Source organism: Otolemur garnettii, unplaced genomic scaffold (genome assembly GCF_000181295.1).
Source record: "Otolemur garnettii isolate 467f Iridium unplaced genomic scaffold, OtoGar3 scaffold00152, whole genome shotgun sequence".
NCBI lineage: Eukaryota > Metazoa > Chordata > Mammalia > Primates > Galagidae > Otolemur > Otolemur garnettii.
The window spans coordinates 2,469,797-2,480,999 of record NW_003852547.1 but is presented as its reverse complement, the minus strand read 5'-3'; the positions used below and the strand labels follow the sequence as shown (position 1 = coordinate 2,480,999).

At 51.0% G+C, this 11,203-nt stretch overlaps 1 protein-coding gene across 2 annotated transcripts in view; it reads right to left on the bottom strand.

Moving 5' to 3' along the window:
• Positions 1-9,322, bottom strand: part of MARK4 (microtubule affinity regulating kinase 4) — a 39,863-nt gene extending 30,541 nt beyond the window's left edge. For both annotated transcript variants that reach the window (XM_003799506.3, XM_012811199.2), the window contains exons 1-6: positions 9,161-9,322; positions 3,624-3,824; positions 1,510-1,563; positions 1,311-1,359; positions 534-599; positions 375-445 (exon numbers count right to left, since the gene is read on the bottom strand). In XM_003799506.3, the coding sequence (XP_003799554.1) occupies positions 375-445; positions 534-599; positions 1,311-1,359; positions 1,510-1,563; positions 3,624-3,824; positions 9,161-9,211 (492 nt within the window). In that variant the 5' untranslated portion in view covers positions 9,212-9,322. The remainder of the gene's footprint in view (positions 1-374; positions 446-533; positions 600-1,310; positions 1,360-1,509; positions 1,564-3,623; positions 3,825-9,160) is intronic.
• Between the last annotated feature and the right edge of the window lie 1,881 nt (positions 9,323-11,203).

Here is an 11,203-nt window from a genome sequence, read left to right as displayed (position 1 = left end):
ATATCCTCACCCCTTGGCCCACTGACACCTGGATACCCTCATCCCGGGGCCCACCTACACCTGGATATTCTCATACTTGGGCCCACCTACACCTGGATATTCTCATACCTGGGCCCACCTACACCTGGATATCCTCACACTTGGGCCCACCTACACCTGGATTTCCTCACCTCCTGGCCCCCTGACACCTAGATACCCTAACACCTGAGCAACTGCATGTCTGGGAAGACCCAACTCTGCACCTTTACTGACATCCAGATTTAAGCCCCACCCCCAGGTCACTGGTCAGCTCAGATCTCAGACCCTTTCCCTAGGGACCCAGGCATTCCCCACTCCCACCCCTGCCAAGCCCTACCCTCAGCCCTGCCCCTGACCTGTCGGAACTTGGCTCGAGCTTCTTTCTCCTTCATGCGGCCATGTGACACGAGGTAGTCAAACACTTCTCCTGCAGGACAGAGACAAGTGGGGTCAGGGAACAGGTGTGGGGGAGCAGGGAAGATGAAGAGTGGGGATGGGGAGAGGAGGGACCTCACCAGCACTTGCGTATTCCATCACCAGGTACAGTGTCTTCTCAGTCTCAATCACCTCGAAGAGTTTTACTGCAATGGCCAGGGGTTGGCAGGGGGGTTAGGTGGAAAGAGACTTCCCAACCTATACTCAGTATCTATGGGAGTGTACTATCTTACTCCCTACTCAAGAACCCTCCAATGGCTCCCTACTGATGGCAAAATTTTCCAAACTCCTCTGCCCTACTTTGCCACCTTTCCCATTTGGTCTCCCACAAGAACATCAGTTCAGTGAGGCCAAGAATTTTGGCCTCTTTTTCCTACTGTTGTGCACCAGCGTGTGGCATATAGCAGCCACTCGATAAATACAGTATTTACTGAGTAAATGAATGGATGAACAAATGCCACATGCAGACAGGCTAAACCGTGCTTCTCTCAGTAAAGACCCCTGATTCCCCTGACTAATGATAATGACAATGACAGATGATGCTGATGAAAATGCTCAGACTAGCTCTTGTAGTTTAGTCATAAAGTAAGCACTTTTGATGCACGATCTTATCTAATCCTCACAGTGACTTCATAATGGGCCCTCTTATCACCCCCACTCCAGAAAAAGAAACAGAGGCTCAGAGATGTTAAGTGACTTGTCCAAGATCACACAGCAGTGATTGCTACTATGATAAACGAGATCTTTCTATTATAATCACTGTCCATCCCCCACCCATCACTTCCATCTCCCTGATTCTCTCCTTTCCCCAGTGCCCTGCATGCTGTCTGCCTTTGACTATCCCTTCCCGTCCTCACCGATGTTGGGGTGGTTTAAGCCCTTCATGATGCGGACTTCTCGAAATAGCTGTGCAAGACCAGAAAAGAAGAGAGAAGAGTGAGGGGAGGTGGTTTTGGGGATCCTCTCCCCTTTCAGGCCCAAGAGAAAGAAGTTGGGCAGGTCACTGGCTGTCCCAGGAACCTGGCTCCCACTCTGTTCCTTCTCCCTGGGCCTCACCTTCTGCAGGCTGCTGGGGTTCAGCTGGGTTTTGTCGATGATCTTGATGGCCACCTAGAGGAAAGGAGGAGGAAAGGTCAAGGTACCAGGGACCATCAAACCTGAGAGGTTCTCCAACTCAGATTATCTGGGATATCACTCCTTTGCCCCCTCTCAGAAGAGCCCTCAATCTGGGCCATTCCTAGCAAATAGAGTAACCTGGTCTAGGGCCTTTGCACACTCTGCTCCTACCATCTCCAATGCTATCCTTACTTCTGTAGGGAAACATCCCCTATTTCATGATAGGGCAGGGATGAGGGTACTCCAGAGAGCTGTGTAGGGTGGCCAGCACACTTCTGTTGGGGCATCTCAGATCTTATCCATCACATCTTTGATTTAAAAACATGAACTGTAGAATAACAAGTAACCAGCTATCATTTACTGAGTGCTCACTATGTGGTCTACGTGCTTACAAATGAGAACAATTTTAATCCTTCACAACAACCTTATGAGTGCTAGGATTATTCCCACTTTACAAGTGGGGAAAGTGAGGCACAGAACGATTCAGTCACTTTGCCAAGGAAAGTTGTGGGTTGGATTTGAATTTACACAGTCTGATAAAGTCTACCATTCAAACATTTAAAACTTTTTAAAAGTATATATTTTTAAAAGAGCTTTGAGATAGCAAGGGGATGAATCAGAATGTTACTAAACTATCTTTATACTTATCTTGCAATGTGGTTAAGTTTTTATTTTGAATTACACATTACGATAGTCCATTTTAAGTTTTTTAGTAGTAGATGACCTTTAAAAGTCTTAATCCAGCCTTAAGTCTATACAATTTGTCCAAAGCCCCCAGATCCTCTGGATTAAAGAACTTTTCCTCTGGGAGGCTTTTTTCCTTAGAAGCTAGTCCTCTCAGAAACCCCTGGAATCATATGCAGGATCCACATATGGGAAATGAAGTGTTCTTTGTGGGGGAGAGGGTCCTTTAGTTGTCCTCATATCCTCACGAATGGATTTTTTAAAAATATGTCAAACACTTTTTATGCCAGTATTGAGATGATCATATGGTTTCTCTCCTTTAGTCTGGGAATGTGGTGAAGTACACGAATAAACTGTCAAATGGAAAAGAACTCTCCATTCCTGAGATAAACCCAGCTTTGTCATCACACAGCTTTCTCTTACTGATTTGTCAGATTCTATTATATTTTGTTTAAGATATCTATATCTATGTTCATGAGTAAGACTGGCCTGCAACTTTGTTTCTTGTCTGTTTTTTCTCTTAAGGCCAAGCTAGCACATAAAAAGCAACTGGGCAATGCAACCTCTTTCTTTAATCTCTGCAAGAATTGGCATAAAATCTGAATCTTTGGTAGAATTTTCCCATAAAACCGTCAGGGCCTAGTGTCCTTTGTGTGTGTGGTGCAGGCAACATAAGGACAGGGGAGAATCTTTCTAAGGTAGAAGAAATTGCTCCAGTTATCTCTCTAAAGTTGGGGGTTGGTGAAGCAGAAATCATGAAACCACCCACCATCTTTTTTTCCCTTTAACTGTGAGGCTTCAAATCTAGGTCACAAGGTCTGTGTGGGCCCTTTCTGCAATAATGTTTCCATGCACAGCACAGATACCCACTCTGGAAGGGGAGGTGGGGAGAGTGAGGCTGTGTGTAACTGAGAATGCAACAGGAATAAACCAGGGATATTCTCAAGATCAATGAGAGATTTCAAGGAACCAAAGTTTACCATTTAAATAGAGAGATATCTCATGTGTTAAGTTTCTTTTTTTTTTTTTGCAGTTTTTGGTTGGGGCTGGGTTTGAACCCGTGACCTCCAGCATATGGGGCATATTCCTCCCAGGAATGTAAAAGGCACTGGCGGATACCTCAGGTTTATGCACAAAAACCACGCACATTGTTAAAATGCAGCACATAGCTCTGCCTGTGATGAGATTTCTTGTTGATTTCAAAGATGCCTGAAATTCGGTCCTCTTTTCCCTACTACGGTTGTTCTGTGAAAATCTGAGATATTACAACCTGTCCCAGCAAATGAAAGTCACCTTGACCTCTAATCAACCTACCCCAGGTTCTTGTCCTACAGGGTCCAGCCCTGAGCCTGCCCCGGCTCTGTACTTACCTCCCGACCAGTGAGGATGTGCCGAGCCAGCTTGACTTTGGCAAAGTTGCCCTTCCCGATGGTCCTCAGCAGGCGGTAGTTGCCCACGTGGGGCTGTTCCTCGGGACAGGAGGCGATGGAATTCCGGCAGCGGGCACCCAGGGAGCGGCTGGACCAGGATGGTCCTTTGTCTGAGGAGCGGCCACTGCCCAAGGTGCCATGCTGGGCAGGGGAGATGAAGCATGAGCTGTCCAATCCTGCCTTCAGCAGCACCAAGGGCTGGGGCAATGAACTCTAGCCCTGGTCACCAGTCCTTTTGTGGCTCTTTTCAAATTCAGGTGATTAAGAACCACAGTGCCTTTGGATCCTCCCTCTCTACAAAAAGAACTCTGAGGTCTCTCCAAATCCACAGTATCTGGCACCCAGACATCAGGCCTCTTCCTCACCCCTCACTGTAGTCTGTTTACCCCCAACTTCCTTTGTTAATTACAGGCCTACCTTGGAGATACTACAGGTTCAGTTCCAGGCCTTCACAATAAAGAGTATCACAATAAAGCAAGACACATGGATTTCTTGGCTTCCCATTGCACAAAAAGTTATGTTTACATTATATTGTAATCTCGAGTGTGCAATAGCATTAAGTGTAAAAAAGAAAAAAGAACACACCTTAATTAAAAAATACTATATTGGCTGGGCACCCGTAGCTTAATAGTTGGAGCGCTGGCTCCATGCACTAGGGCTGGCGGGTTCGAACCTGGCCCAGGCCTGCTGAACAAACAAAAAGAATACTGTATTGCTAAAAAAATGCTAATGAGCATTTATACCTTCACTGAGTCATAATCAAAGACCATAACAGATCACCATAATAGATATAATTTAAAAGTTTGAAATATTGTGAGAATTACCAACATGTGATATAGAGACAATGAGAGCACATGCTGGTGAAAAATGGTGTGGACAGACTTGCTTGACACCAGGATGCCACAAACCTACCATTTGTAAAAATACACAGTATCAGCCAGTGCAGTGGCTCACCCCTGTAATCCTAGCTCTCTGGGAGGCTGAAGCTGGTGGATCACTTGAGCTCAGGAGTTTGAGACCAGCCTGAGCAAGACAACCTCCCACCTCACCCCTCCTCCAACTAAAAATAGAACAATTAGCCCAGCAGGGTGCTCAGGAGCACAAGGCAAGGGGATCACTTGAGCCCAAGAGTTTGAAGTCACTGTGAACTATGATGCCATGGCTACTGTAGCAGGACTACTGTCCCAAAAACATATATAAATAAATTTTTTAAAAAATATGCAATATCTGCAAAGCAGTCACCCTCTTTTCTTTGTCACTATTGTTGCTCCAGCCCCAATTCTACTCTAAACCCAAAGTCAACATTTTGTTTCCAGGCCAGGTGCGGTGGGCTCCATCCTGCAATCCTAGCATTCTGGGAGGCCGAGGCTGGTGGATTACCTGAGCCAGAGTGAAACACCATCTCTCAAAAAAACAAAACAAAACAAAACAAAACAAAACAAAAACCAGCTAGACGTGTGGTGGGTGCTTGTAGGCCCACCAACTTAGGAGGCTGAGGCAAGAGAATGGCTTAAGCCCAAGAGTTGAAGATTGCTTTGAGCTGTGACACCATGGCACTCTACCTAAAGGGACAAAGTAAGACTCTGTCTCAAAAAACAAAAAACAAAAAAACATTTTGTTTCCAGTTACCAATCTCAAAAAAACCCCAAAAAACCATTTTGTTTCCAGTTTAATCATCCCTAACATTTTATTCCAATCACTGGGCTCCAAATACTGTAACCAAGTCTTTCATTTTGCCCCAACTATCTTGGTTGAGTCACTGTTACCTCCCCTCCAAGAGAAACATTGTTGCTTCCACCACCCCATGAAACATGGTGGTTGATCCCCACCCTGACCTGCTGTCTCCCACACCACCACTCCTCTCTGTCCCTGACGTTCTGTTCCTGCTGTCCTGTCCCTCCCAGGCCTCGCTCCCTTGCAGGTCACCTGCCCTGGCCTGATTGTATGCCCCAGGGACTGTGCCTTCCTTTCAGGGCTGGGGCTCAGGGTGCCACAGGCCCCAGCCAAGACAGCTCTGCATAGAGCCTGTACTGCCCTTGTGCACATCTGACGGCTATACAAGGACAAAGGGGGATGAGGAAGAAAGAAGGTAAGGAAGCCAGTGGGCAGGGGGCCCGGCTCTGCGTCTTACATTAAGTCTCTCCTAGGCCACTTAATAGTAATGACCACCAACATTTAAGGAGTGCCAGTCACTTATGCAATATGATGCCATGTACCACATCATTATCCCCACTTTACAGGTGGGGAAACTGAGCCCTAGAACTGAAATCTGAACCCAGTTTGCCCTGGAGCTGAAGTTCTTCACTTGCTCCATGCCGTGTGGCACCATGCTGGAACCATTTCTATTAAGCAGCCCATGGTAGTCCTGTGGGTATAAGCACTGCACCCCCACCCCCCGCCCCACATTCAAATCCCCCTGAGGGAGGCACCTGCACCTCCATGCTTCAGAGGATAAACTGAGCCTCAGAGAGAGAAGGTGGCTTGTAAACTTCACACAGTTCCTTCACAAAGGGCAGAAAGACATTCCCCACCATGGTTGTGCTGCTGGAGCTCTACCATGAGCCCGAGGCTCACAGCACCCCCACCTGGTCTCCAACTGGGTCTAGTTATGATCTGCATTCTCTAGACAGGGACCCCAAGGCTCAGGCAGGGGGAGTACCCTGCCCAAGGTCATAGGTCAGATAGAAGATGGAGCAGAGTGTCTGTGATTTGAACCTGGGCCTGCTGACTACTCCTGACCCTGATCTCTTTCCTATATCCCACCAGGCATATACACCTCCCAGGGGAGGGTGGGAAGAGAGGTGAAGATCCAGGCAATAAGGCCTCCCATCCCCACTATGATAGGGCTTGGAAAAGAATCCTTGTCAGGTAGCAGAAGGGACACCAACTACAGGTGGGATGGTACCCCATCAAAGGCAGCAGTCATGGGACCCCTTCAAGGTGTAGCTGGGACAGTGGGGGACAAAGGTCCCAGAGACCAGGGGTGGGAGCTAAAATTGGCCAAGCACGACTAGCTGGCCTGGCACCCTCCCATTGGGCTGGCGCCCTAACACTGGGGCCTGTTGCTAAGGAACCTGTAACTTGGGGTGGGAGAGCATGACCCAAAGTGGCTGTGGGCATGGTAATGAGGTAGCATGGATAGGGGTTACAACCTCAGATTCCAGAGGAAGATAAGTGACTCCCCACCAGGACTAGCAAGTATATCTTACTGACCAGAAGCAGAGGAGAGAAAAGGGATTAGCCACTCTTAAATCCCCATCCCGCCCCTATCTTAACAACAAAGGAAGAGCAAGCCCTCATGTGAGCCCCATTTTACATTCAAGGGAATCAAGGCTCAGAGAGGTGAGGTCACTTGCCTGAGGTCACACAACTAGGGAGAGACAGAAACTGGGTTTAAACGTAAGTTCACCTGAATAATTGGATTAACAATAATGACAACAGCAATGACGACATGCCTGGCCCAGCACACCTTACTCACCCTGTTGGCTTCTAAAAACATCCCTGCCAGGGAGGTGCTATCCTCAGGCCCATTTAGAGATAAGGAAACTGAGGCTCCAAACTGGGAGGGGACCTACAAGCTCACTCAACAACTATGACAGCCTTGGGTTGAGCCTCCATGGGGCATCTGACTCATACCTACAGTCACAACAGCATCTAACACGTGGAGCACTTCCCATGTGCCAGGCTTCCCCTGAATCAAGTAATCTTCTGCAGGACTCAAATGGTCACCCCTCTTATCCAGGGCAGGAAAGTGAGGCTCAGAAAGAGAGAACCAGCTGTCTGAGGACATGATGCAAACCAGCCAGCAGTGCCAACATTTGAATTCAGGACTGTGGACTACCTGGGACCTGCAAGGAGGGACTAGGGAAGATAGATAGGTGGGTGGGTATTTCATTAGCCTCCAAACTGGAATCTGGCCCATAGCAATGATGGGGTTGGGTGGGGGGAGTGTCTGCAAAATGAAGAAAGGGCAAGGATAAACTCTCTCTGGCGGGGATCTGGGGTGAGGGAGGCAGGGGGAGGCAGAGACCTGGCAGAAGGCCTGGGCAAAAGGGACAAAGACCTCTGCTGGAGAGAGTTTGGGAATGGTTGGTGGGTCTTTAGAAACATTGGAAATGGGGGGAGGGGTTCCCCAGGATTGTCTGGGTTGCAGGGGCAGGGGAGACCAGGAATGGTGGGAAGTGATGAGCTATAGGGTCAGTGCCCAAGAATCCCTAGGCCTTGGGAGAATCTCCTAGAAATCAGAGAAGGGGGATTCTAGGAGCAGTCCTTACAACCAGAAAGGGGGTGGGGGCCTGCACCTATGGGGGAGGGGCTTCCTGGGCAAGAGGCAGCCTAGAGGAATATGGGCTGAGGCTTATGGAAAGTCAAGAGATTTAGAAGTTTGTGGAGAGGCTTCCAACAAATTGACTGCAAGAGAAGAGGCTTAAAGCCAGGGCAAGACCACAGACTTCAAGTCCAGGAGTCTTCTGGAAGAAGGATCTGAGGCCAGGTCCTATGAGCTGAGGAAAGACTCGGAAACTGAAGAGGGGGATTCCTTGAGAAGCCAGACAACCAAGAAGGAAGGTGGTGACCCTAGGGCAGGAGAATGAATGGTGGCCTGAGAGGAAAGGACCTGGGCTTGGCCTAAAAAGGACACAGAGGTGAAAGGCTGGGGTTTGGGGAGGGGGCTTGCCTGAGGCTGAGGAGTTGACACAGGGAGGATGAGGCCTGGAGTCAGACTGGTCCAGGGCCTAGAAATCCGAGCCTGGGCTGGGTGGGGGCCTGGAGGTTGGAGGCCAAGGCTTCCTGGGAGAGGAAGAGACCAGAGAGGGTCCAGGTGGCATCTGGGGGCCCTGGGGTGCTGAGATTCAGGGACAAGGCTGCTTGGACAATGAGGACCAGGCCTGGGAATGGAGAGACCTTGAAGAAGCCAGAAAAGGCCCTGGGCCCAGGAAAGGTGGAAACCAGGCTGCCCACAGAGGCCGAGTGGATCTGGAGGGGCAGAGGGCTAGGAATGCGAGGAGGGGACTCCTGGACAGCCAGCACCCAGTCTTAGACCAGGAAGGCCAGAGACAGAGGCAGGACTGGACCAGGCCTTGCTGGGAGAGGACCAGGGCCGGGCCTTGGGGGGTCAGGGGCCCTGCAAATCCGGGAGGGGGTGAGTTGCGGGAAGCAGACGGCTGGAGGGGAAAGGGCTTAGAACAAGCCAGAGAAGGGAGGGGCTCCTGGAAGACAGGGGAGGGGGCTTCCTGGAGGGAAGAGTCCCGAGCGGAAGCGGTCTGCACAGGGACAGGATAGGGGTCCTGAGAGAGGGGCGCTCCCAGGGGTCGGGCGGGACAGAGTAGATGCGGAGGGCCGAAAGGCCTGGAAGTCCAGGATGGGGTCAGAAGGTGGCGAGCTGGGTCGAGCCCGGGAAATGAGAGTAAGGGCTCGCGGAGTGAGGGGTTGGCGGCTGGACACAGCCGGGGCTCCCCAAGGGGCCGGGCCCCACTCACCGTGTCCGAGTTCCGATCGTTGCCCGGGGCCAGCGCCGTCCGCGAAGACATCTTCTCCGGGTCCCGGGGGGCAGAGGCGACCGGGAGGGGGGGGCGGGGATCCTGGGGTCCCCTCTTTTCCCCTCCCCCCCCGCCGGCCTGAGGACGCGAGCTCAAAAAGCTGGGCGCTATGAACGCCCGAATCCGCGCTGCGGGAGAGGGGGCAGGGCGGGGGAGGGAGGGGACGCTGAGGGTACTAGTGGCTCCGCACAGCGGGGACCCCGGGCGCCATGGGAGTGGCGAGCAGGCGGGCTGGCAGGGGCCAAGGAGGGGGCGCGGAGCCGGCCCGGGCGGCGGCGGAGGGAGGCGGCGGAGGGGCCGGGAGGAAGGGACGTCAGGGGGAGGGGCGGTCAGGGCGGGGCCGCCGAGACCCCGCCCCCGCCACCGGCCCTTAAAGGTACCGGCTCTTAAAGGTGCTTGCCCGGACTGGCCCGGGGCTCTGGGGGCGGAGGCAGGTCTGGGCGCGCAGGTGGGGAGCGTGTTCTCGCAGGAGAGTGGAAAACTCATCAGTAGAGAGAAGGGGAGAGAAACGCCGGGGCAGAGCACCAGAGACGCAGAGAAAGTATTGAGAGATGTAGAGATAGACACAAAAAAAGAGAAAAGGGGATACAAATAATGGAGAGACACAGCGAGATGAACAGAGTGGAAGAGGACGGAAAGAGCGAGGGGAAAACGCAGGGAGAAAAAGACAAACTGTGAGAGATACAGAGACAGAGCAAAACGAAGCCTGGGAGAGAGATCCCCACACCGGGACAGAGGAGAGACAAAAAGAGACAAAGAGACAGACACACAGAGATGCAGAGATTTGTGAAGAGATTGGAGATAAAGAGACAAAGAAGCCCCCAGAGGCAGGACCCAGGCGCTGTGCCCATTTCCACTCCTGGCCCACCCTCTCCACAGTCGTGGGGGCCCACGAAGTTCTCTGGACAGAGGCCAAAGGGTGTGGTGAGGCGTGTAGGTAAAGCAGAAGGTCTGGCCACTGCAGGGACTGACTAACCTCTCCAGTAACGCTGCTTCACCACCACCACCACCCCGTATAGCTCCAGACCCTAAGGTTGAGGCTGCAGTGTCCTCTTCTCGGCACTCCAGCTGAGGTCTGTCCAGCTGTGTGACCTGAGGCAGGAATTTTCCCTTTCTGGGCATCACTTTTCCTGTTTGTAAAATGAAGTGAAGGATCCTCATGGGACTCAGGAACCCTGTGTGGATATTCACCTACAGAGCATAGCTGTCTGGGTGGGGAAACAGCCCAGAGAAGGCAAGGGCCTTGGCAAGGCTATGCAAGTGCTGTGGGGGACCACCCATGCTGTCTAGACCAGGGTGAGATGGAAGAAAGGGGCTTTGTGTAGTCCTGGCCCACAATCACATGTTCTAGGATCTGTGTCCTGCCCTGGTCTGTCTGACCACCTTTTTCTGTTTCTACAGAATGGGTGTTTTGATAACAGGAGTGTGCTGAAGCTGGCTCAAGTGAATTGATTGTCAAGCAAGCTGATTGTCACAGTCTCAGGAATTTTGGAACTGGATGTTAAACACAGCCATTATTAGAAATTAAATTATGCAAACATACCCTTAAATAAATTGTATTAAAAGCGCAAGTTAATAGGCCGAATGAGGTGGCTCAGGCCTGTAATCCTGGCACTCTGAGAGACCAAGGCTGGTAGATTGCTTGAGCTTAGGAGTTCAAGACCAGCCTGAATAAGAGTGAGACCCTGTCTCTAAGAAAAATAGGAAAAGATTAGCTGAGTGTTGTGGTGGGCCCCTGTAGTCCCAGCTACTTGGTAGGCTGAAGCAAGAGGATCGCTGGAACCCAGGAGTTTGAGGTTGCTGTGAACAATGATGCCATGACACATCACCCAGGATGACAGAGTAAGACTTTGTCTCAAAAAAAAAAAAGGCCAGCCCCTGTGGCTCAGTGGGTAGGGTGCCGGCCCCATATACTGAGGGTGGTAGGTTCAAACCCAGCCCCGACCAAACTGCAACAAAAGATAGCTGGGTGTTGTGGTGGGC